The 27,745-nt window shown below is 37.3% G+C and overlaps 1 protein-coding gene across 4 annotated transcripts; it reads left to right on the forward strand.

The window, feature by feature from the left end:
• LOC137033019 (B-cell receptor CD22-like) lies at nucleotides 1–26,920 on the forward strand. Of its 4 annotated transcripts, none has more exons than XM_067405074.1 (14): nucleotides 5–21; nucleotides 418–581; nucleotides 3,115–3,177; nucleotides 3,309–3,650; nucleotides 9,633–9,887; nucleotides 11,094–11,438; nucleotides 11,629–11,883; nucleotides 24,293–24,550; nucleotides 24,644–24,901; nucleotides 24,994–25,257; nucleotides 25,336–25,426; nucleotides 25,543–25,588; nucleotides 25,803–26,074; nucleotides 26,227–26,920. In XM_067405074.1, the coding sequence occupies exons 3-14, from the start codon at nucleotides 3,123–3,125 to the stop codon at nucleotides 26,258–26,260; spliced, it is 2,475 nt and encodes an 824-aa protein (XP_067261175.1). In that variant the 5' UTR covers nucleotides 5–21; nucleotides 418–581; nucleotides 3,115–3,122; the 3' UTR covers nucleotides 26,261–26,920. The 4 variants fall into 4 exon arrangements, 3 of the variants coding, with proteins under 3 accessions (XP_067261177.1, XP_067261175.1, XP_067261176.1); XM_067405075.1 differs by lacking the exon at nucleotides 5–21 and adding an exon at nucleotides 44–61; XM_067405076.1 differs by having other exon boundaries at nucleotides 1–581; nucleotides 3,101–3,177.
• The last annotated feature ends 825 nt before the right edge of the window (nucleotides 26,921–27,745 follow it).

A 27,745-nucleotide genomic window follows, 5' to 3' on the forward strand; every position in this document is an offset into this window, starting at 1 on the left:
TGGAGGTCATTTGGCTCTCCAGTGAGCACCACTTGTCCATTTTTGGGAGTTAAATAGATCCGTTAGTGATGTATTAATGTTTTTGAAGACTGTCCGTGTGCTTGTGTTTTCTGTCAGAAACTGGCACTGACCCACTTAAACACAATGTAGTTGCTGATAGTTAAGACTGTTATTCATGGGTGTGTGTGTCGTCCACCGCTTCATGTGTTAAACAGAGTTTGTGTGAGAAAGAGGAAGTGAAACTAAGAGCTGTAAAGATGCTGCTCAGACGCTCCTGCAGACATGATGAACATCTTTAACTGTTCTTTCTCAAAGCAAACATCTTTCACATATTCTCTCACAAAGATTTAACAATAGTGAGCTCTACAGAGATAAAGCTTGTGTTTGACATCTGGAGACATTAACTCTCTTCTCCAGTTGTTCTTGTGTAGTTGAGATGACGGTCACACATCACCAGGAAGAGGAAGACCAACATTTAGCTGCACTTTATAAAGTGTGAAAACTGCAGGCATTTGACGGCTTAAACTGATGATGATTTTGTCATTTGTGCGTCGACACTGACACACTGACACTGCAGAGCGGTAAGAACATTTTTACCATTATTGTTTATGAGTTCCCTTACGAAAAACTAGTATACTTCAAGTTCATTTGATCAAGTATACTAAAGTAATGTTCAAGTATACTTTATGTAGTAAGTATAATATCAATGTACTAGTAGTAAACTTGTAAGTGTACTATTTTAATACCGCTTGGGACTAAATTGGCCCAATTGAAGTATACGTTTAAGTGTACTATAAGTGTAACAGTAGTAAACTTTAACTAGTTCACATTTGTACTGCATCTGTACTAAAAGTGAACTTATACTAGTATACTAGTAGTTTACTATTTTAATACTAGTAGTAGCTACATTTTTAGTATACGAAAGTACACTTTGAAATATACTCTCAGTAAACTGCTAGTTTAGTGCAAGTATACTTTTAAGTTTTCTGTAAGTGAACATGACATCACACTTATAGTTTACTTTTTATATATTATTTTTGCACTTTAAGCATACTTCTATGTTCCTACACAGCAAAAACTGCAGTGTTAAATTAACTCCATACCATAGACCATACTCAAGAGTGTTAAAGTTAATGAGATAATGAAGTGATTAATTGAGTGATGATTGAGCATTATTGAAGACACCTGATGATAACAAGCAGAATCACCAAAGGAGAAAATCACAATTTTTAAGCCACCATCGTGGAGATGAGGGTTTGCTTTAGTTGGGCTCTTGACCCTTGACTTTTTAAAATAAAATTTAGTTTGGGCTGTTTTAACTGAGTTATAACATCCAGACAAACAAGTGGAAAAAATGGTCAGGTGTTGTTGGTTATGTTTTTACATAATCATTATTTGGTCTGAATCACTGAACTCATTTAGAGCCCAATCTCTGAGTTAGATTTACGTTATTGATTACAGCAGCACTGTGATTCTACAGCACAAGATCAGCTTTATCAATATAATCTGAAGGATTTCACAAACAGTTATTCTGAGCAAAAAAAATCCTTCTTTTAGGCACACACAGACATCAAGAATCAGCCTGTGAATCTCAACAATGGTGAGAATAATAAAGCATGTTGCAGTGCATTCTGGGAGCCACCAATCAAAATTCATCCATGGCTCCCATCATGCATTGCTGCATGAATAAATTATGAGCTTAATTGTCTTAGTAATTTTCTTTATTCTCATATTTTATTTTGTTCCGTTTATGTGGCTTTTTAGTAGCTTGTTTTCTAATGTTCAGAGTTGATCTGTTGATCAGAATATGTTGCTTGTCACCGTCCTTGAGATTCACAGGCTGATTCTTGGTGTCTGTGTGTGCCTAAGAGAAGTATATATATATATATTTTTTTTTTGCTCAGAACAACTGTTTGTGAAATCCTTCAGATTATGTTGATAAAGCGGATCTTGTGCTGCTGTAATCAATAACGTAAATCTAACTCAGAGATTGGGCTCTATATGAGCTCAGATATTCAGACCAAATAATGATTATGTAAAAACATAACCAACATCACCTGACCATTTTTTCCACTTGTTTGTCTGGATGTTATAACTCAGTTAAAACAGCCCAAACAAAACTTTATTTTAACAAGTCAAGGGTCAAGAGCCCAACTAAAGCAAACCCTCATCTCCACGATGGTGGCTTAAAAATTGTGATTTTCTCCTTTGGTGATTCTGCTTGTTATCATCAGGTGTCTTCAATAATGCTCAATCATCACTCAATTAATCACTTAATTATCTCATTAACTTTAACACTCTGGAGTATGGTCTCACCTGTACTCCCTGGAGAGTTAATTTAACACTGCAGTTTTTGCTGTGTAGGAACATAGAAGTATGCTTAAAGTGCAAAAATAATATATAAAAAGTAAACTATAAGTGTGATGTCATGTTCACTTACAGAAAACTTAAAAGTATACTTGCACTAAACTAGCAGTTTACTGAGAGTATATTTCAAAGTGTACTTTCGTATACTAAAAATGTAGCTACTACTAGTATTAAAATAGTAAACTACTAGTATACTAGTATAAGTTCACTTTTAGTACAGATGCAGTACAAATGTGAACTAGTTAAAGTTTACTACTGTTACACTTATAGTACACTTAAACGTATACTTCAATTGGGCCAATTTAGTCCCAAGCGGTATTAAAATAGTACACTTACAAGTTTACTACTAGTACATTGATATTATACTTACTACATAAAGTATACTTGAACATTACTTTAATATACTTGATCAAATGAACTTGACGTATACTAGTTTTTCGTAAGGGTTAAAATAATTCAGCAGGGCTACGACTGATATTTATCAAACTGTTTTAGGTGAATGTTGATTTGATGAAGTGATTTGAACTCCAGAAGCTCAATATCTGTTGTAGATTCATGTGTAAATATTGTGTGAAGCTCTTTAGACACACGAGGCCTGACATGAGAAACATCATCAGTTCACGTCAAGCCTTCAATGAGCCGTGAATTATTCTGAAATCATCATGTGCTTTATCTGTCAAACAGAGTTTGTGATGTTGTATAGAGATGAGGCTCATAATGTGATAATCGTCAGTTTTCTGATTGCAGAAGTCACTATGGTGTCGTCTCTCATAAAGTCTCTTCCTCTGATCGTAGTGATCATGACTGCGGGTGAGTCTTCAGTTTCACTCACTATACAGATATTTGAACAAAAGATGATTGAGATCTTCACACTTACAAACTGACATCAGTGTTTGTTGCTGAAAGTCTGTTTAATTATTTTCCTCATTTCTGTATTTCAGAGGGTTTCTGGGGTCAGCAGGATTGGGGAGTGAATTACAGCCCTTCATATGTTTGTGCATTAAAGGGATCAACAGTGAAAATATCCTGTACTTTAACATATCCTCGTGGTCATGTGATCAGAACAGTCTTCTGGACCAAAACTGTTGGAGAATCACCTGATCTGAGAAATGACCCAGGAAAAGTAGGAAGAGTTCAGTATCACAGTGAATATAAAGACACTCACAGCATCACTTTGACGGATGTAACAGAAGCTGATAAACACGTCTACTACTGCAGATTTACTACAAACATTGATGGTGGAAAATGGACGGGGATTCCTGGAGTTCAGCTTGACGTCGCAGGTAAAACTAGTGAACTCTCAGAAATAGACCACAGAAACAAACACACACAAACACTTTCTTTTGTTACTGAATCTAACAAATTACCTTCTTTATTTGTTGGAACACAAAAGGAGATATTTTATAAAATGGCCTGATCGCTCTTGTTCATATAATGACAGCAAGCCAGCGGAGGCAGTGTGATGCTTTGGGCAATGTTCTGCTGGGAAACCTTGGGTCCTGCCATCCATGTGGATGTTACTTTGACACGTATCACCTTCCTAAGCACTGTTGCAGACCATGTACACCCTTTCATGATCACGGTATTCCCTGGTGGCAGGATAATGCTCCCTAGATTTTTGCTTCATTAGGGCCCAATAACATTGTATCATTGAAACATTAATTTGCCGTTAAGTTGCTTTGAAACAATGGCTACGTTCACACTCTCAGTTTTGGGAATGACAACCACATTTACTTACAGGTGTGAGTCTGGAAATGTCCCGTTCACACAGCAGCATCTCAAATACTGTCTGTATGAATGAGAATCAAGCCCATATTCTCTTACCAGTAACCATAGTGACAGTCACCGAAGTAATGTCAAAGTTGGTGATGGTTAAAACTGAATTCGGTTATCACTCCCGTAAATAACCAAATTGTGTGTGAACATAACTTTATTAAGGATTCAAATACAAGATTGACAGCCGTATTCTGTTGCTGAGTGAACATGGCCTACATGAACTGTGAAAAGATCTATACATGAGAGAATTATAAAAGTCAAGTCAAGTAAAATTTATTTATATAGCGCTTTTACAATTGGTAATTGTTTCAAAGCAGCTTTACATATTAGAAGCACAGAAAAAAAAAAGGGAAGTGGTTAAAACTGTACAAACAAGCGTGGTAATATGTAACATATACAAGATGGTGCTACATTAAGCCAATGTCGGCTGACTTCCAGGGGTGGAAAAAACCCCCTAGGAGAAAAACCCAGCATGCTAGCACTGGGAAAAAAAGTCCTAGGAGGGAAAAAACCCCTTGGAAAATATATATATGTAAATGTATATGGAGATCAAAATCTGAATTGTACATTTTTATTATAGAGTTTAAAAATCGATTATATATAAATATATGTAAGCGGATACGGGGATCCTGGGCTACGTTGTAGTCAGGTCCAGACGCAGGTTCTCCATCTGACCTGGATACGGCCTGGATCCAGCACCCGGCAAACCTCAGGATAAGCAGAGAGACAGATATTAGCGTAGATGCCATTCTTGTTCTGTTGTACAGGTATATCTAGTGTTATAGGAAATGTTCTCGGTTCCGGCCGACCTAATTATTGCAGCGTAACAATCCTTTAACGGATTTGAAAAATGTTAATGTATTGATAATGTGTTATGTGTATGCAAGAGCAAAGAGATGTGTTTTTAGTCTAGATTTAAACTGACAGAGTGTGTCTGCTTCCCGAACAATGCTAGGAAGATTGTTCCAGAGTTTAGGTGCTAAATAGGAAAATGATCTGCCGCCTTCAGTTGATTTTGATATTCTGGGTATTATCAACTGGCCTAAATTCTGAGATCGCAATAAACGTGAAGGACTATAATGCATTAAGAGCTCACTTAGGTACTGGGGAGCTAAACCATTTAGAGCTTTATAAGTAAGTAGCAAGATTTTAAAATCTATACGATGTTTAATAGGGAGCCAATGTAATGTTGACAGAACTGGGCTAATATGGTCATACTTTCTGGTTCTAGTAAGAACTCTAGCTGCCGCATTTTGAACCAACTGTAGTTTGTTTAAAAGCCGAGCAGAACAACCACCCAGTAGAGCGTTACAATAATCTAGTCTTGAGGTCATGAATGCATGAACCAACTGTTCCGCATTTGTCATTGAGAGCATATGTCGTAATTTAGATATATTTTTTAGATGGAAGAAGGCGGTTTTACAGATACTAGAAACATGACTTTCAAATGAAAGATTGGTATCAAAGAGCACACCCAGGTTCCTAACTGAGGACGAAGGTTTAATGGAGCACCCGTCAAGTGTTAGAGAGTATTCAAGGTTTTTTCGTGAGGAAGTTTTTGGTCCAAAGATTAGGAAATCAGTTTTTTCTGAATTTAATAATAAGAAATTTCTTGTCATCCAGTTTTTAATGTCAGCTATGCATTCTGTTAGTTTTGTGAATTTGTAGGTTTCGTCAGGGCGCGAGGAAATATAGAGCTGAGTATCGTCAGCGTAGCAGTGAAAACTAACACCATGCTTCCTAATTATCTCTCCTAAGGGCAGCATGTACAGAGTGAAAAGCAACGGTCCTAATACTGAGCCTTGTGGTACCCCATATTTAACCTGTGATCGATACGACATCTCTTCATTAACTACCACAGACTGATAACGGTCAGATAAGTATGATTTGAACCATGCCAAAGCAATTCCACTAATGCCAATATAGTTTTCAAGTCTTTTTAAAAGAATGTTATGATCGATAGTGTCAAAAGCAGCACTGAGATCTAATAACACTAATAGAGAAATACAGCCACGATCGGATGATAGGAGTAGATCGTTTGTAACTCTAACGAGAGCAGTCTCAGTACTATGGTATGGTCTAAATCCTGACTGGAAATCCTCACAGATTCCATTTCTTTCTAAAAAGGAACACAGTTGTGTTGAAACTGCCTTTTCTAGTATCTTTGACAGAAAAGGTAGATTCGAGATTGGCCTGTAATTTACTAAATCTCTCGGATCTAGTTGAGGTTTTTTAATAAGAGGTTTGATAATAGCCTGCTTAAAGGTTTTTGGCACGTGTCCTAGTGTTAAAGATGAATTAATTATATCAAGAAGTGGACCTACGACCTCTGGAAGCATTTCTTTCAGTAGTTTAGTCGGCATTGGGTCTAACATACATGTCGTTGATTTTGATGATTTGATAAGTTTAGATAATTCTTCCTCTCCTATAGCGGCGAATGATTCTAGTTTTACCTCAGGGACACTACAGTGCACTGTCTGAAGAGAAACTGTAGACGGTTGCATGTTTATAATTTTCTCTCTAATATTATCAATCTTGCAAGTAAAGAAGTTCATAAAGTCATTACTGCTGTGCTCTATGGAAACGTCAGCAGTTGAATCTCTGTTTCTAGTTAATTTAGCCACTGTGTCAAATAAATACCTAGGATTATGTTTGTTTTCTATTAAGAGATTTGAAAAATAAGTAGATCTAGCATTTCTTATGGCTGTTCTGTACTCAATCATTTTTTCTTTCCACGAAAGGCGAAAAACTTCTAGTTTTGTTTTCTTCCAACTACGTTCAGCTTTTCTAACAGCTCGTTTTAGAGCCCGAGTGTGCTCATCATACCACGGCGTTGGATTAGTTTCCTTAATCTTCTTTAGACGTAAAGGAGCGACCGCATCTAATGTGCTGGAAAAGAGAGAGCCAATAGTTTCTGTTGCAGCATCGAGTTCTTCTAAGTTGTCAGGTATACTAAGACGATGAAACTGCTCGGGGAGATTATTTATAAAGCAATCTTTAGTGGCAGACGTGATTGTTCTACAATATTTATGGCTGGGTGGTGGTTTTGTAGCCTTGGCTAATTGTATTATACACGAGACTAAATAATGATCTGATATATCATCGCTCTGCTGTAGAATTTCAACAGCATCAATATCTATTCCATGCGACAGTATTAGATCTAGGGTATGATTACGACAATGAGTGGGTCCTGACACGTGTTGTTTAACTCCAATAGAGTTTAAAATATCTGCAAATGCCAATCCAAATGCGTCTTTATTATTATCTACATGGATATTAAAATCACCAACAACAAGGACTTTATCCGCAGCCAGTACTAACTCTGATAGAAACTCAGCAAATTCTTTGATAAAGTCAGTATGGTGCCCTGGTGGCCTGTATACAGTAGCCAGCACAAATGTCAACTTACATAATGTTACATAAAGCACCATCACTTCAAAGGAATTATATTTGAAATTCTTTTGAATGATTCTGAATATATTACTATAAATTACAGCAACACCTCCCCCTTTGCCTTTCTGTCGAGGATTGTGTCGATAATCATAACCTTGAGGACTAGATTCATTTAAAGTAATGTAATCGTCTGGTTTTAGCCAGGTTTCTGTCAAACACAGCAAGTCTAGTTTATTGTCTGTGATAGTTTCATTTACAATAAGTGCTTTTGAAGAAATAGTTCTAATATTCAGTAACCCAAGCTTTATCATTTGTTTATCTGATTTATCTGTGATTTTCATTTTTTGAACATCAATTAAATTTTTACCCTTAAAAGGTTTCGGAAGTTTTTTGTATTTACTAGTTCGAGGTACAGACACAGTCTCTATGTGATAATATCTAGGTGAAAGTGTTTCTATGTGCTGTGAATTATCTGAGTTCTGTGACGTGAGGCGGCTAGCAGACGGTCGGTTTAGCCAGTTTGTCTGCGTCCTGATCTGGGCCCTGGTTTGTCATGTTTCAGCTCTAAGACTATTTGCCAAATTTCTAGAGAGAAGAGCAGCACCATCCCGGGAGGGATGAATACCATCTCTTTTCAACAGATCAGGTCTGCCCCAAAAGCTTTTCCAATTGTCTATGAAACCTATATTATTCTGCGCACACCACTTAGACAGCCAGCCATTGAGTGATGATAACCTGCTAACTATCTCATCACTCCGACGAACAGGAAGAGGGCCAGAACAAATTACTTTTGCTGACATTGAATTTGCGAGTTCACACACCTCTTTAATGTTAATTTTAGTGATCTCCGACTGGCGAAGTCGAACATCATTTGTGCCGACGTGGATAATGATTTTAGAATATTTACGTTTAGCATTAGCCAGCACTTTTAAATTTGCTTTGATGTCAGGTGCTCTGGCCCCCGGCAAACATGTGACTATGGTGGCTGGTGTCTCTATTTTCACGTTCCGTGTAATAGAATCGCCAATTACTAGGGCACTTTCAACAGGATTTTCAGTGGGTGCGTCACTGAGTGGGGAGAACCTGTTTGATGTTCTAATCGGAACGGAAGAGTGGTGTTTGTTCTTGCCATTATGCCGCCTCACAGTCACCCAGTTAGCCTGCTGCGTGGCTTCTACAACCGGAACCGAATGTGTAGTGTTTACTAGGCTAGTCGCATCCAAAGCAGTATCTAAGGCCCTTTCATTCTCACTATCCTCAATTAAAGTTTGGATGCGTGTCTCTAATTCTGAGATTCTCTCTGTCAGCCTGACAATATCCCTGCATTTATCACATGTGTAAGTCTCACTGCTGACAGAAAGAGCTAAGCTGTACATGTTGCATTTACTACACATGATAATCGTCGGACATGACTGACCGTGTGTTTGATGAACGTCGTCCGAAAAACTGCAACGCACACGGGACTCGCTGGCTGGATGTCTCGGTCGCTTGCCGGTGCCTGGGGCGAGGGTGATGTGCGGGACGCTGTACCTCGCGGTGGATCGATGAATGCCGGGCAGCAACGTCTCCACAGCTTCCCGATCTGGCGAGGACAGATCAGAATAACATACATCGGATAAATCCGCCATTCAATCGACAAGGAAGGTTGGTTTAGAGGAAAAAAAAGAAAGTAGACGGTAGCTAGCAGGCTATGGCTAACACTAGGTGATTACGCTGGTGGATTGCTAGTAATAAATCGTTCCGTTTAGTAATACTATGCAATAGGTTAAGTAATCTAGTGAAAAATAAGAAAGTTATATTATGCGAATAGGAATAAAGAGAAGGATTTAGGATAATCTCCACGAAGCTCCGAGCGTAGATCAGACAGCTGGCAGGCAGCAGCGTTGAACCGGTGTGTTGTGCCTCAGTCAAGGCATAAAACATGAATTTAAATGAACAATCATGAACAGGATGTTTTTTTCCTCCTTTGGTGTCCTGGAAAAGAAAGTCATGCTGCCTTACATCAAAACCATAAATAATGACTGGATTTTTATTATTGTGTGAACTTTCACTTTAAGCTGACAGTGAATCAGATGTTGTTGTTGTTGTTGTGTCAGACCTGCAGGTGGAGAAACCACAGAGAGTGAAAGAGGGAGATTCAGTCACTCTGACATGTAAAAGCAGCTGCTCTCTGACTGAACAAACAACATTCATCTGGTATATAAGCACATACAGATTCACTGAAGGAACTGTGAAAGTGAATCAGCTTCAGCTGAAGTCAGTCAGTCGTTCTGATACTGGAAACTATCAGTGTGCTGTAAGAGGACATAATAATCATCTGATCTCTCCTGCTGTTTATCTTAATGTTGAATGTGAGTACAAACTGATTCATTCACATCAATGAAATATATATTTTACATTTTTTTTTTAATGTTTAAATCCCAACAAGTTATGATAACTCATATTAATTTTGGAAGCCGATTGCCTCTATCCATTTAAGTAACAATTAATTATGAGAACTGTGAACATATTTCATTTGAGTTTACTATGAAAAGTATTTTCCTAATATACAGTTAATCTCCATTCAAATACTTTCATTAGTTGAAATGTATACCTGCTAATGCTAAAAATATTAATAAAAAACTTGTACGCTGAACTAAGTCAGATACATTTTTATGCAAAAAGAAAGAAAACATGCGCATAAACTACAATGGAAACACCAAATAAATTCCTTGATGCAAATCATAAAAACCATAACTTTGTGATGGGACGGCATAACTGGACCAACCAGCCGACTGATCTCGTTTCACTGCATCTGAAATGCTGTTTTGGTCGTTCTGTAATGCCTGAACAAATCTGTGGTTTTGTGTAATTTTTGTGTAAAACACCAGCATCTGAATGCAAGATGACATGACAGCATTTATTGTGTTTCATCTGCGCGCTCTGAGGCGCAAATTATTTATTAAATTTGAAAATTATTATATATAGTGGCTTCTACTGCAGCAACTTCCATTTTTCTTAGTGATAGCTATTTAGCGCCAGTTTATCAGGAAGTGATGATTTTGTTTTCTTCAGCTCACTGGATGGAAACGCTGCTTTATTCGCAAATGTTTTATGAGATATTCCAAATTTGCGTGTGAGAAGGAATAGCGACTGTAGAAAGCAAAAGCCAAATCCCGGACATTTTGGGAGAAATAGAAATCCTGGCCAGATGCGTTTTTTGGGTCCAAAAAGAGGACATATCCAGGGAAAAAGAGGACATATGGTCACCCTATCCCCCTAAAACTCAGACACAACAGAAACCCTTTTAAATCCCAATAACATTAAACACTATCAGATCTGTCCCTAGATTGATCTTGTGCAAAACATAAAATAACACTTAATTTTAACATTTACTCTCCTTTCAGAGGGTGAAGCAAAGCATGCTGGGAACTAGAAACAGTTTGAGTCCTGCACACCCCTACTAGACACAAACTGAAATCTCTGATAGTGTGTTTGAAAGTGCAGAAGAAAATGAAAGATTTCAGTTTTTGTTGCTGAAATCCTCCTTAATTATTTTCCTAATTTCTGTGTTTCAGGGGTTTATGGTCTGTGGGATCAGGGAGTGAATTACAGCCCTTCATATGTTTGTGCATTAAAGGGATCAACAGTGACAATATCCTGTACTTTAAAATATCCTCAGAGTTATAAGATCAAAACAGTCACGTGGACCAAAACTGTTACTGATGGAGAATCACCTGATCTGTGTTCAGATCCAGAGAAGAGAGGAGGGATTCAGTGTTTGAGTGAAGATAAAAACACTCACAGCATCACTTTGACGAATGTAACAGAAGCTGATAAACACGTCTACTACTGCAGATTTACAGGTTATTATCAGAATAAAAGATGGACAGTAATTCCTGGATCTTGGCTTGATGTCACAGGTACAGTGACCTTGCAGAAATAGAAACATTTTTATTATCTTTTGAATAAACTATCATCTGTGCCACAGAAACATCAAGCTGTTTATTATATAAATGCTGTCTAAAGTGCTTCGGTTTAGTGTTTTAATATTATTATTTTAGTATTATCACAGTGAATCAGTTGTTGTTGTTGTTGTTGTTGTTGTGTCAGACCTGCAGGTGGAGACACAGCAGAGAGTGAAAGAGGGAGATTCAGTCACTCTGACATGTAAAAGCAGCTGCTCTCTGACTGAACAAACAACATTCATCTGGTTCAGAAACACACAGAGATTCACTGAAGGAATTGAGAAAGAGAATCAGCTTCATCTGAAGTCAGTCAGTCGTTCTAATGCAGGAAACTACAGATGTGCTGTAAGAGGACATAATAATCATCTGATCTCTCCACCTGTTCATCTTGATGTTGAATGTGAGTACAAAGTGATACATTAATATTCACTGGTGGACAGTAACGACCAGCTAACAGAATTTTGTTATAAGAACGTTCTCCAAATATTAAATATTGGTTCTGGGAACATTAAAAAAAATCCAATTTTCTTGATGTTAGAATAACATTTTTTTTAAAAGGTATATTAAGGTGAAAGAACTAAAGGTGTCCTAGAATTAAATATTGAATTTACCTTGGCATAGTTAAATAACAAGAGTTAAGTACATGGAAATGACATACTCAAACTCAAACTCAGTCTCAAACTCCATTGTTTCCTCCTTCTTATATAAATCTCATTTGTTTAAAAGACCTCTGAAAAACAGGCGAATCTCAACATAACACCGACTGTTACGTAACAGTCGGGATCATTAATATGTACGCCCCCAATATTTGCATATGCCAGCTCATGTTCAATGCATTACACAAGGGCAGCCAGTATTAACATCTGGATCTGTGCACAGCTGAATCAACAGACTAGGTAAGCAAGCAAGAACAATAGCAAAAAATGGCAGATGGAGCAATAATAACTGACATGATCATTGATATCATGATATTTTTAGTGATATTTGTAAATTGTCTTTCTAAATGTTTTGTTAGCATGTTGCTAATGTACTGTTAAATGTGGTTAAAGTTACCATCGTTTCTTACTGTATTCACAGAGACAAGAGAGCGTCGCTATTTTCATTTTTAAACACTTGCAGTCTGTATAATTCATAAACACAACTTCATTCTTTATAAATCTCTCCAACAGTGTGTAATGTTAGCTTTAGCCACGGAGCACAGCCTCAAATTCATTCAGAATCAAATGTAAACATCCAAATAAACACTGTACTCACATGATCCGATGTAGGCATGCAGCATGCATGACTAACACTTTGTAAAGATCCATTTTGAGAGTTATATTAGCTGTGTGAACTTTGTTTATGCACTGTTTAAGGCAAGCGCGAGCTCCGAGGGAGGGGGAGCACGAGCATTAAAGGGGCTGTAACCTATATATCGGTGCATAGTTAATGATGCCCCAAAATAGGCAGTTAAAAAAATGAATTAAAAAAAAATCTATGGGGTATTTTGAGCTGAAACTTCACAGACACATTCAGGGGACACCTTAGACTTATATTACATCTTTTAAAAAGAAGTTCTAGGGCACCTTTAAACATTGTAGGAACGCTGATTTGTAACATTCCAAGAACAAGAAAATGTTCAGTTTCCTTAATGTTAGTAGAACGTTATTTAAAGGTTAGTATGATGTTCCTGAAACATTCTTTCATTTATTCAAACACCTGCTGTGAACAAACACTGAAAGAAAGAGAAAGAGAACCTTATTCTGAAATGAAGAAATCATCACCTTCTCCGAGAAGCAAAAGCAGTGTCCAATTTATGAATGAACTGATTCTTTTCAATGAACCTGATAAATCATTTCGCACCAAAAAATTCTTTCACGAATTGGACTGATCCGCAGATGTTCTCGAGTCAACAACTCATTGATTTGTGTGTTTCAACAGGTGGGGTAAAATGCCCCACTCTGACAAAGCCATTTGCTTTATACATTTAAGCAGTTTTAGCTTAAATTGAAAAAGACAAGCCAAAATAACAGTAGATAAATATGAATGTTTATTTATAACCATACCAGTCAATATTGTAAGTTGATGCTAGTTGAGTTAGTTGATGCTAACTGTCTAGCTATATAGATAGACTTCACATGAAGTCAGTTTTCTCTCAGGTACTTCCCCAGTGAAGGCTTCATAGTGAATACTTCAACATCACACTTGTCCAGTGGTGTATAAAGTACTCGAAAACCATTCTTGAGTAAAAGTATAGATATCTTACCAGAAAATTACTTTTGTAGAAGTCAAAGTCACAATTTAGAATGTTACTTGAGTAAAAGTTTTAAAGTATGTGATATTTTTTGTTCTGAAGTACGAAAAGTATATATATATATATATATATATATATATATATATATATATATATATATATATTAAACACTTAAGTATTGAAAGTAAAAGTACAGGTAAATGTAAAATATAAAAGGAGCAAAAAAAAAAATTAAAAATTGTTCTATACACAGTTTGAGCAAGATTGTGTTCAGTTTTAACTCTCTTACATTTTGTTTCTTTGAATTAAAAAAATGGCTAAATGTTTATTGTAATTTTAAAGTATAAAAAATACTATTATTAATTATATATTGATCGTTCATGTTAATTCATAGTTCATTATAAGTAATGTAAGAGACAACTTCAAAATGTTAAAATGTAAATGTTGAAATTAAAAATGAACAATACTTTTATTAACCTTATTTAATGTTACAAATGGACTTATTGTAAAGTGTTATCATTTCATATAAATCCAAACAGTCATGCTTAAAAATTACCATCTTTACACACAAAGGCATAGCATAGCCTAAGTCTATTCTTTCACACATTATTTGCCTCTATTTTAGAAAACTGCCCTCATTAGTGTCCTCAATGACATCTTAATGGCTACTGATTCAGGCGATTCTGTCATTTTAGTTATGCTTGACTTGTCCTCAGCCTTCGATATTGTTGATCATGAGATTCATGTCTCTCACCTGGAATCCGTTGTAGGTCTGCGGGGGGAGGTTTTAAGTTGGTTTAAATCTTTTTTAACAAATCAAAGTTTTTCTGTTAAAGTCGGTAATTTCACCTCCTCTTTAGGCAATCGAAGCTGTGATGTTCCTCAGGGTTCTATTTTAGCTCCCACCCTTTTCTCTCTTTATTTACTTCCTTTGGGCTCCATCTTTAGGAAACATGGCGTTTCTTTCCATTGTTACGCAGATGATATGCAAATCTATCTGCCTGTAGCAAACATGTGCTCTACATACTCTATTAGCGTGTCTAGACAATGTCAAATCATGGCTTTCCAAAAAATGTTCTTCTCCTGAACTCCTGATAAAAGAGAAGTTATTGTCTTCAGCCCCTCTGACTGCAGAACACAAAATCCAATTGATCTTGAGTCATTAAATTAGTTTATCTCTCCCCAAATGAGGAATCTGGGAGTGGTAATTGACTGCTTGAAATTTGACAAATAAGTACTGTTGTTGGTTCAAGTTTTTTCTATCTTCGTTCTCTATCGAAAATCAAATCCTTTATTTTGGAGGGCTCTTTAGAGACTGCAATCCATGCCTTCATTACATCATGACTGGACTATTGCAACTACCTATATTACGGGATCTCAAAGACCCAAATTTCTAGATTACAAGTAATTCAAAATGCTGCAGCTAGATTTCTGAAGAGGCGTAAAAGATTCGATCACATTACGCCCCTCCTGAGATCACATTGGTTACCTACCCATTACAGAATTGAGTATAAAATCCTACTACTTGTTTATAAATCTTTGAATAATCTAGTTTCTTCCTATCTGACTAATTTACTTCACCCTAACACTCCTGTGAGAGGACTAAGATCGGAGGGAAAATTACTCCTAAAAATCCCCAGAACCCACCTAAAGACAAGGGGTAATCGAGCTTTTATTTATTTTTTATTTTTTTGATTCTTTATTTTTTAAAACAATTTAGATTTATAACTATTTACAACAAAGCCCAAGATCCGCCCACATTCAAAAGATACAGAGACAAGAGGGGGAGAAAAAAAAAAAAGAAGAAGAAAGAGGGGAATCATTGTTTAGAGGTATATCCAATACCTCTCAAGATTTCAAGAGGTCTGATAAAGTCTCAATAAGGTCCAACCAAAACTGTACTGTCCTTCTGGTGGCACCATGCACTTTAGCTGTGGTACACTCCAAAAGAGCAATGTCCAGCAGATAGGACATCCAAGTAGACGTAGCAGGGATAGATGGCTCAAACCAAAGTTTCAGGATAACCTTTTTGGCAGCAGTGAGGGCAGCAGACAAAATCCTCATTTGATTGACCGACAGTGATAGTGAGGAATCATCCAACAAAAGAAAAAGCAGTGGATCCTTTTGGATCTGAGTCTTTAGAAGATCAGTCAATATGTCCTGCACCGAGGACCAAAACATCTCAATTCTAGAACAGTCCCAGAACATATGCATATATGTACCTTGACTTGCATTGCTGCATAGGTGACATAAGGGGTCAGCCTTTCTTTTCATTTTATACAATAAACAGGGGGTGGCATACGCCTTATAGATTAACTTATAATGAATCATTTGATGTGCTGGGTTCTTTGAGGTAGCAAAACAATTTCTCCAGACAATGTCCCAGTCAATCAGAATGTTAAGTTCTCTCTCCCAGAAGCTCTCAATCGGAATATTTGAATTCATCTTTTAGAATCTGAAAGGACTTGAGCCCATAATCATTGTATAGATCTTTTAAAGTGTAAATACCACATTCAACCCAGCATTTGGAAACGAATGGTTTGTTACCAGTACAAATATTATTATGATGCCAGATGGGGGTAGATTCACAGATTTGAAACTCCCATAATCTTTTCTGCTGCTTTCCAGATTTTAATAGAATTATTTATAATTGGGCCAAACTTTTCCAGTGCTTTCTTCGATACATTAGTAAAGGATAAATCTTGTAGACGTAATGGGTAAATAATATTAGCTTCTAGGGCCCGCCATGGCACACCAGAGTCAGCATCCATCCAAGTCCTAAGCGGCCTCATTTGGTATGCTAGATAATAAGACCAAAAATCTGGTAGGGATAAGCCACCATGAGGTTTTAGCCGGTGCATAGATTTAAGTCGAATTCTAGGCCTTTTATTATTCCATAAGAATTTTGTTACTGCCGTATTAAGCTTTTTAAAATAACCAATAGGTGGTGCCTGAGGTAACACTGAAAATAAAAAACTTACCCTTGGAAGCAATGTTCCCTCTAAGCTGCGCGCGTGCGAAATAATTGCCGCGCAGAGAACAGACATGAAAATGATTGTAGTAGTTTAAATGAGAAATAATTGCAGTGCTCTGGACAACCGCTATAGAGTTATTGTCGCTATAGAGTTGGAACCGGTGAATGCGGTTAACAGGTTTCATAGAAAGAGAACGATTGAGCGCGTGTGAGCTGGCTGGCCCTGAGCCAAATCAGTCGCGGTAAGAATAATGTCATGTTTGCGGACTAAATACCTCAACACGAGAGGCAACGCGAAACGAAAAGAAATGTGAAATAAAACGTCATGTTTTAATGAAAAGTGGCGGAAATAACGGATGATGGGCACAGAATGCTAACAAAACTCTGAGACATTTACAATCACACACCCACCACAGCTGTAGCTTGCAAACTCAAAATACATCAGTGATATAGCTCAGTTTAAATAGATTTTTGTGTGTGGTGCTGTGGGTTTCAGGGATGTTTAGATAACTATAAAAGAGTTAACGTTCACTTTTCTTAAAAATATTTAGCTATCAGTTTAAATGCTTCAGTTTGTTTTCACTATATAATATATTAAAACAAATAGAAGCATTTAAACTGATATATCAGTTTAAATACTTAAATATTATATTATATTTTATTATATTATAATGTAAGCCTAATAAAAAATTTATCTCACAAGGGGATTGTTTAGGGCTCCTTGCCACGAAAAATCTTAACCTCCTGGTATATAAAATCTGGGAAATTCATAAGCAATAAACATGTAATTTTGATGGTTTAATACTGTTTGTTGCTAATAATTGACTGTACAAAAACACATTATGGTTGTTCCAAACCATCATTGTAACTGCTCATATTATATTATTATAAAGAATTGAACTGTCCTGCAGGAGGACAGAAATTATTTTTTAATAGAATTTCTTGGTAAAGACTGGTACAGTTAATACAGCAATGTGAAAAAAATCTCAAGTAACCTAAAATGTGCTTAATTTAGTGACTGAACTGCTTGTTTTCAAACATATTATTTAATAAATCACTAAGTTACATCAAGGGTCAAATAAAATAGAAACGGCACATTAAAGTTAAATGTTACAGTTGCATGATAAAACCATTTTTGTGTGTGTGTTTACGTTCATTGTACAGGTCTGATATAAAGTATGTTTTTGCTCAGGTGGCCAAAATGTGCGCTCAACAGAGAAAAGTTTTGCTCAGCGAGAAAAAAAATTAGAGGGAACATTGCTTGGAAGTATATTCATCTTAATTGTGGTTATCCTACCATGCAGCGCCAAGCAGAGTGGAGACCAACAGAGAAGATTACTTGTGATCTTATCCAGGAGAGACTGATAGTTCCACTTGGAGATGCGAGATAATGAAGGAAAAACTCTAATTCCAAGATAGTTAAACTGGTCACTAACGGGAATCATATTAGGTAAGGCCTGAATCTCTGATTTGGCAGCTAGGTTGAGGGGCAGAAGTACTGATTTGCTCCAGTTAATTTTATAACCGGACAGTCTACCGAATGTATCAAATAATTTTAAGCATTCATTAACCGAATCTGTGATATTTGATACATACAACAAAACGTCATCGGCATAGAGTGAAATTTTATGGGAAGTATTCACACAGCTTATAGGTGCTATTGCAGGGCATTGTCTAATCGCTTGGGCCAGAGGCTCCAATGATAAATTAAAAAGCAGGGGTGACAGGGGACATCCCTGACGAGTGTCCCTGCCAAGACAGAAGGAAGGAGAAATAGAAGAACCAGTAAGTACCCTGGCTGAACAATTAAAATAAATAGTTTTAACAGCTCGCAAGAAAAAAGAGCCAAATCCAAAATGCTCTAAGACAGACCACAAGAAATTCCACTCAATTCGGTCAAAAGCTTTCTCTGCATCCAGAGAAATGACTGCAGAAGAAGCTGTATAGGAGTCTGCTTGTTGCACAATATGAAGAAGCCTATGTATATTGTCTGCCGCAAATCTCCCCCTTAGAAAACCTGATTGATCATGGCTTATCAAGTCTCCTACACATCTATTCAATCTTAGGGCCAAAACTTTTGCCATCAGCTTAGAATCTGTGGACAGAAGGCTAATTGGCCTATAACTAGAGCATTCAAGTGGATCCTTCCCTTTCTTCAGCAGCAAAACTATTAAAGCTGTGTTTTGGTCCCTGTGTAAAGCACCTGTTTCTAAAGCAAAGTTAAGAGAGTTGAGAATCAAGGGTGCTATTATATCCCATAATATCTTCAGTAACTCTGGGGGAATCCCATCTAACCCAGGGGCTTTATTAGTGCTCATGGAATCCAGGGCAGATTTTAATTCCCCGATTGTCAATGGGCTATCTAATATATTGCGTTGAGAGTCATTTAATTTAGGAAGATTTAGATGTTTAAGGATTAAATCAAAATGAGTTGGGTCAGTGCTGGATTCGGAAGTATACAGATATTTGTAATAGGATTCAAACGTCCTATTTACGTCGTTAGGTTGAGTATATACTGTACCCTCATGCCTTATAGCTGATATACTGGCCTTAGATTCAGCATCTTTCAGCTTCAAAGCCAACAGCTTAGAAGAGCGCTCTCCATGGAAATAATAAGAGTGTCTTGTACGATGAATGATGAATTCTGCTCGATGTAAATATATGGATTTTAATTCTGATTTAAGAACTTTAATTTCTTTAGCTTTAGATTCGCAAAATTTGCCTTTTAGTTCTTTCTCTAGTAAATTGATTTGATTTTCTAATTCAATTTTACGGCTCTCTCTACGCTTTTTATTAAAGGATGAAAAGCTTATACATTTACCCCTAATAAAACATTTAGTAGTTTCCCACAATACCTGGGGGTTAGAGACTGAATCTTTGTTGATCTGTAAAAACTCTTTCAAGGAGCTGCGTAGTTCAGCCACAAATGTACAGTCTTGTAATAGGGAGGTATTGAATCTCCAGCGATTGTGTCTGGAGCCCAACGATACCGCGGTTAAAGATGTAATTACTGGAGAATGATCCGATAAAAGAAGTGGCAGAATATTAACTTTACTAATAAAGGGAATAAGAGAAGGGGACATAAGTAAATAATCAATCCTTGAATAGCTCTTATGACGAGCTGAAAAAAACGTATAATCCTTAACACCGTCATTTTGTAAACGCCAGACGTCACATATGTTAGTGTGTCGCAAAAATGAATTAAAACAACCAGAAATTATTGAATCTGCCTTAGAGGCATGAGATCTATCTAACTGGGGGTCCAACACAGTATTAAAATCGCCCCCTAGCACAGTCAGTCAAAGACAAACTCACAACTAAACGTAAAAGTTCTTGAAAAAATAAGGGATCACTCTCGGTGGGTGCATATACAGACACAAAAGCATATTTAGTATTATTTACGGAACCAACAGCATAAGTGATTCGGCCTTCTGTATCTCCACCCAATCTTATAATTGAAAAATCTAAATTACGCTTAGACACAATCAGCACCCCTTTAGTTTTGTTGGCAGCCGAAGAGGAGCATATCACTTTAAAGTACCTATTTTGAAAGCGATGCACGTCAGCTGCTTTCAAATGAGACTCTTGTATAAGGGCGAGATTGACATTTTTGCATTTTAGGTAATCTAAGCATTTAGTTCGTTTAATGGGGCTATTTAACCCATTGACGTTCCACGACAATATATTTATAGCCATATATTACTAAGGAAGAGCAGACCAGCCAGAACTGAGGCGGGAAGAGAAGATAGCGGTGATCCCCCGGAAAGATAACAGTGATCAGAACAAATGCATACATGTACATGTTTATAAACATACAAACATTACGCATAAAAAAACATGCATAATACAAGTTAAACTTACTTGGACGGTCTTGGGCATAAAACAAAAAGCAAAACAAGAACAGTAACAAAATGGGCAGTAAGCAAAGATTGGAACACACTCTTCTACCTGCCCTGAAGTAACATTATTTGGATACGTGGCCAATTTAGCAGTGCGGCTCGTCCGTCATCACCCAAACCGGTCATTTTCCGGATGAAAAGATAATCAAATTTTCTCAGTAAGGTCCTCCATAGGAACTGCAGATTCGTCTTCATTCACCTCAGATTCTCGTGACGCCGCCGATACAGCTCCCTTCAGAGAAGATTTTACGGCGGGATCCAGATCGAGAGCGAACTTTTCAACCTCCGCTGGTGTCTCAAGAAGTGAAATCTTCCCTCGATGAGTAACTTTCACAACCGCGGGGTAAAGCAAAAAGGCCGTTATTCCCAGCTGAGTTAACTTCTTTCTCGCCGATGTCATCGCTCTCCTCTTAGCCGAAGTATGGGTGCTGTAATCTGGGAAGAAAAGCAACTGCGTTCCCATATGAAGAATTTGTCCAGCTTCATTCAGGATCGCATTCCGATCTTGATAACGTAGCAACTTGAAGATGAATGTACAAGGGGTTGTTTTTGAGCGTTCACCGCTATATATACGGTGGGCTCTTTCAATCTCCATTACTTTGCCGGCAAGGGAGGGAATCCATTTAGGGAGCTGATTTTGTATAAATCTTAGAGGATCATCTCCTTCCACACCCTCTTTTAGCCCTATTAGACGGATATTGGACTGGCGACTTTTATCTTCGATTCTTGCTAACTTTTCCTGAAGGGAGTCCACCGTTAGCTTAATCTCCATGGTGTCTTTTTTTGCGTTACGGAGGGCTGCCTGCATGTTGTCAAAATTATTTGATCAACGGCGCGAAGTTCCCCCTCAGGAACACAATTAGGGTCTTTAACTCGCTTTTTCTCCGGGGAAGCCAATGTTAATTGATGTTTTGCCATCCTTATTTGTTGCCCCGTTAGCAAAGCAATCAAAAACGAATCAAGCGTTGGTGGTTTACTGAGAACAGATAAATTCAGGATACCGAGTCTGGGAGCAATCAAACTACGCCGCCATTGCTATCGGTGGGTCACGTGATCTCCTGGTAATCGAGTGTATGTATGTATGTGTATAATATTTTTGTATCGACTTCCAGACATGTTGATCTGGTTTATCAATGAAGAAATGTTTTCTGGAAACACCCAAAATTGCTGATAAAGAAGCAACTCAACAGAAGTCAAGAGCTCAGCTAAAACAAACATTGATCTCCATGGTGGCAACCTCAAACATTTTTCATAAGATAACATCTAAACTTCTTTTAATTCTCAATAAGAGCTTGTAGACGTATTACAGAAATAAAGTCAGTATGTTAGTAAGAATTGAAGCTGGTTGTGGCGTCATTTCACCAGAAGCCAGGGTATGGCAGACCCTGATGACATCATCCAATCTTACTCCGTCGACATGACAGTCCCACTTTCTTCACACAACTTTTTCCAGCACTTAGTTCAAAACTCAAATAATATGATTTTTGTTCATCCTGCAAAGATTGTACTCGTTTGTAAAACTAAAAGTCAATCAATCAAAAATCACAACCAATCAGAACACAGTGTGCGCGGGCTCTCGTGGTATTTGCATAGCACCAGAGATTAAAGGTGCCCTAGAACCCTTTTTCACAAGATGTAATATAAGTCTAAGGTGCCCCCTGAATGTGTCTGTGAAGTTTCAGCTCAAAATACCCCATAGATTTTTTTTATTCATTTTTTTAACTGCCTATTTTGGGGCGTCATTAAATATGCGCCAATTCAGCGCGTGTCCCTTTTAAATGTTCGCTCTCCCCGCCCCCAAGCTTGCAACTCTATAATACATTGCATAAACAAAGTTCACGCATGCTCGGGCTAACGGGACTAAATCTAACATTACACACTGTTGGAGAGATTTATAAAGAATGAAGATGTGTTTATTAGGGATGTCCCGATCACGTTTTTTTGCCCTCGAGTCCGAGTCCGAGTCATTTGATTTTGAGTATCTACTGATACCGAGTCCCGATCTGATCTGATACTTCTATAATACATAAAAAAGAATAAAGAAGAGCAGATCCAGGATCCAGAAACAGTGCTTCTCAGGTTTTTCAGGTGTCTAACAGTAATCAGATAGTAATCAAATATAAAATATCACTGCATATTATCTTTACTGTAAATTAAATAAAGATTAATCATTATTGAAGTTACAAAAACTATTCAGTCAAGAGCAGTGAGTGATTTCTTTGTTATTTGTTGTTTGATTTAACATTAAAAACAGGCAGCAGGAATAGTTGTTTTCCCTATAAGACATGCACGCGCTAAACGCCTCATTCGCGCCGCGAGACCTCCAGACGCGCGTAAACGCGTCTTTACATTGACTTAACATTGAAATCATTCGCGCCAGACGCTCTATTCGCGTTTGGTGTGAACACAGCATAATACATATATATCCGAGTCCTGATCGGGAGGTAACGTCCGATTCCGATCGAGTCAGAAACCACGTGATCGGATCTGGACATCCCTAGTGTTTATGCATTATACAGACTGCAAGTGTTTAAAAATGAAATTAACGACATGGCTCTCTTGTCTCCGTGAATACAGTAAGAAACGATGGTAACTTTAACCACATTTAACAGTACATTAGCAACATGCTAACGAAACATTTAGAAAGACAATTTACAAATATCACTAAAAATATCATGATATCATGGATTATATCAGTTATTATTGCTCCATCTGCCATTTTTCGCTATTGTTCTTGCTTGCTTACCTAGTCTGATGATTCAGCTGTGCACAGATCCAGACGTTAATACTGGCTGCCCTTGTTTAATGCCTCGATCATGAGCTGGCATATGCAAATATTGGGGGTGTACATATTAATGATCCCAACTGTTACGTAACAGTCTGTGTTATGTTGAGATTCGCCTGTTTTTCTGAGGTCTTTTAAACAAATGAGATTTATATAAGAAGGAGGAAACAATGGAGTTTGAGACTCACTGTATGTCATTTCCATGTACTGAACTCTAATTATTCAACTATGCCGAGGTAAATTCAATTTTTAATTCTAGGGTACCTTTAAACTTGTTGGCACTCGCAAGGAATTTGATAAGTATATACATTAATTAATTAATTAATAATTAAAATATTAATTTAAACATGATTAAAAATACATACTGAGCTAACACAATCTTTGTCAAAGAATACACTTGTTTGTTCACAGTTTGAACGTTCTTGTTTCCATTTGTTTAATTTCAAGATCTGAGGTGAATTATCCATTGTTGCTTTTACAGCTACAAAGCTGGAGCACTAAATGATATTCAAAGTAACGTTACACGCTTTTAACATTAAATAAAGCACATAAACATTACCTGAGATTATCATTATCATACTTTGTGGTGTTGTTCCAGCCACAACAAAAAAAAGAAACCGTTTCTACAATAGAATCGTCGCGTGTCACAGTCGCAGCTGGTAATCACAACACCTCTGATTGGTCATTATTTTCAACAGAAAATTTAAAATGCCACTCTGCCATTCCTAATTGATGCCCCCGGAAGCTGGTAATGCTGTTTGTGGAGTTGTTTAATCAGATCTTCAGAGATTTAATGTCTTTTATCTTCAGTTCATCTAAGGCTTCTCAAAATCAAAGTCTGTTAGCTGTGTTGACACAGGTTTAGATGTTGATTTGCTCTTTTTTCATCGCTGTTTTATATATATATATTTCATGTAGATTCTCCAAAGAGCGTCTCAGTGTCCATCATCAGTCCGTCTGGTGAAATAGTGTCAGGAGATTCAGTGATTCTGAACTGCAGCAGTGATTCAAACCCTCCTGCAGAAATCAGCTGGTATAAAGGGAAAACATTTCTGCAATCTGGCGACACCTACAGCATCAGTAATATCAAGTCTGAGGCCAGTGGAAACTATTATTGTTCTACTAGAAATAAACATGGATCTCAGTCCTCTGCTGCTGTGACTGTGAATGTCATGTGTAAGTCTGTCTTTAATTTTGATCAGTTCTAGATGATTATTTGCTCAGTTGTTTGTATTGCTGCATGTCATTTTACACTTTTTGTCTTTTCAGATCCTCCAAAGAGCGTCTCAGTGTCCATCAGTCCGTCTGGTGAAATAGTGTCAGGAGATTCAGTGACTCTGAACTGCAGCAGTGATTCAAACCCTCCTGCTCTGAACTTCAGCTGGTTTAAAGGAGGAACGTTTGTAGGATCTGGAAGAATCTTCAGCATCTCAAACATCAGCTCTGATCACAGTGGAGAATACAAGTGCAGATCCAGAAATAAACATGGAGAGAAAGACTCTGATACTGTGATGCTGAATGTCATGTGTGAGTTAACGCTTCTGCAGAAACTGACAACAGATCCTCTAGTTCCAGTGAGTTTTGTGATTGTTGATGAGACATTTTTTATTGTATTTCAGATCCTCCAAAGAGCGTCTCAGTGTCCATCAGTCCGTCTGGTGAAATAGTGTCAGGAGATTCAGTGACTCTGAACTGCAGCAGTGATTCAAACCCTCCTGCTCTGAACTTCAGCTGGTTTAAGGAGGATGAAACCTCAGCTGTTGGATCTGGACAGAGTTTCAGCATCTCCAGCTTTAGCTCCAGTTTCAGTGGACGCTTCTACTGTGAGGCTCAGAATAAATATGGATCTCAGAGATCAGCGTCTGTTTCTCTCACTGTTAAAGGTATTTTCTATAAACAGACACTCTTTCAGGTTCATCTGTCTCACGTGTGAAATGATCTTCATGATCATCTTGTTTCAGGGGTTCAGAGAGCTGCTCTGCATACAGTTTCTGGGATCGTGGCGGGATGTGGAGGATTGATCTTCATCATCATCATCATTGTGTTCATAAAGTGAGTGAATGTTGAGCAGCTCCTGCATTCATTTCTTTTGCAATATTTGTTGAACTTAAACCACTATAAATGAAACTTTTCAGTACTTTCTAACAAAAAAAAAAAAAATTCTCCAGGAAGAAGAGGAGAGATGGTGGAGCTGAAGTTATCAGACAAAATCAGGCAAGTTTGATGATTCATATCTGAATCTACAATGACATGGATATTATATTTAACTAGAAAATACAAGACTGACAAGATCATGTACTGCTGCTTGACAAATATTTGACATGAAGACAATCTGGAAAATAATGTTAATGTAACTCACAGTCACATGTGTTTCTGAATGATTGATCTGTTGTTTTATTTCTGTGATATTTTCTGTGATAAACTGCAGGAGGATCGCTCTGACAGATCAGCAGAAACGGCTCTGACCAATGACACTGCACTGTATTCACTCGTATCAGCCAATCAGAGGGATGATCTGTATGCCAACATTAAAGCAAAGAAACCTGAACGCTCCGGGAGAAAACAAGCAGAAACAGACTCTGGAGATGTTGGAGAGGTTCAGTATGCCAGTGTCCATCACTTCAAGAACAAAGACATGAAGAAGACTGAAGAGAACGACTGTCAGACCATTGAGACGCATCATCCATTTGAAGCCAACAGGTGAGAAACCATCATTCATCTGAACCCCAATAAAACATGATCAATGCTGAATCAGAGCTCTCGTTTTGGTGTTGTTGAGATTGTTGGATTGTCATCTGCTGGTGGGACTTTCTGAAATGCCACATTAACATATTTGTATAATTTCTCTCCAGATCTGAGGACATTATCTACAGCTCAGTCAAATAAAGAGCATGTGATCAGAGCCACAGCCTGTTAATGTTAATTGGAGACCGATTTGAGTCCAGCACAGATCATGTTCCTATTTTACAGTTCCTAACTGTAAAACCATCTTCCAAACTGTGTTTTTGCCTTAAATCATTATGATCTGTAATTATTTATATTTCAGAGCTGTCAGGACTAGAATCACAAAACACTGTTTTATGTTGACAGTGCCCATCTTTACACCAGTTACTTTGGTTTATTTACCTGTGTGTCTAGGTGTCTTGGCAAAAGGGGAGATTGAAACTTTGTGTATCAGTTCGAAGTGCCTTAACAGGTAGAGATAGACAGCAGTCCTGACGTGTGAGGAAGATCCATTTAGATCCGCTCTGATGGACAACAAAAAACTCCCTGAAACTTCCTAGCTCTTCCATCCAGACATCCGAAATTCTGTTTTTACTGTTATTTAATTTTTTATGCGTTACATTTTTATTATATATTTGACTCTCCTTTATGTAAAGCACTTTGAATTATAATTGTGTATGAAATGTGCTATACAAATAAAATTGCCTTGCCTATGATTAGCCTAGCCAAGTTTGAATTATTTCCAGCTACCTGCTTATAAGACATTTTTCATATATACGTTTTTATTTTCTTATTGAGTTTTGATGTCATAAGTGACATTCACATAAGGCGATCAACTGTAACCATGGACACATTGGTAATTACCAAAACAATGTTCCTCTGTACAGTATTGCCAACGATTTTCAATGGAAAGCAGCTAAAGCCAGCTCAAAAAGTCTCTGAATGTTGTTAAGACATAATGCACCAACTGTCGGCACTTTACATGTTTTCTCTCCTAATCTGTGCTCATATACTGTATATTAAAGGGTTAGTTCACCAAAAAATGAAAATAATGTCATTAATTACTCGCCCTCATGTCGTTCCACACCTGTAAGACATTCTTTCATCTTCAGAACACAAATTAAGATATTTTTCTTGAAATCCGATGGCTCAGTGAGGCCTCCATAGGGAGCAATGACATTTCCTCTCTCAAGATCCATTAATGTACTAAACACATATTTAAATCAGTTCATGTGAGTACAGTGGTTCAATATTATTATAAAGCGATGAGAATATTTTTGGTGTGCCAAAAAAAAAAAAGGACTTATATAGTAATGGCTGATTTTAAAACACTGCTTCAGGAAGCTTCAGAGCATTATGAATCAGTGTGACACAGGAAATGTTATCATATATGTCTGTTCAGTCTTCAAACTCACAATTTGCACTTTGAGTACTAGTGAAGAATGCTACTGCAGAGTTTTTACATACTTGATGAGTTTGTAAAATGTAGGGGTGTGAAAAAAAGAACACATTTTGGGGCTTTTTTTCTTTACCCACGTTATACCAAACAGGACCTTAGTGGACCCTTATATCACAGAGGATGCTGCACTTTAAGCTTGGCAAGTAAGTGCAGGAGACAAAATAATGCAAACATTTTGTAGATATGTA

Source organism: Chanodichthys erythropterus, chromosome 12 (assembly GCF_024489055.1).
Source record: "Chanodichthys erythropterus isolate Z2021 chromosome 12, ASM2448905v1, whole genome shotgun sequence".
NCBI lineage: Eukaryota > Metazoa > Chordata > Actinopteri > Cypriniformes > Xenocyprididae > Chanodichthys > Chanodichthys erythropterus.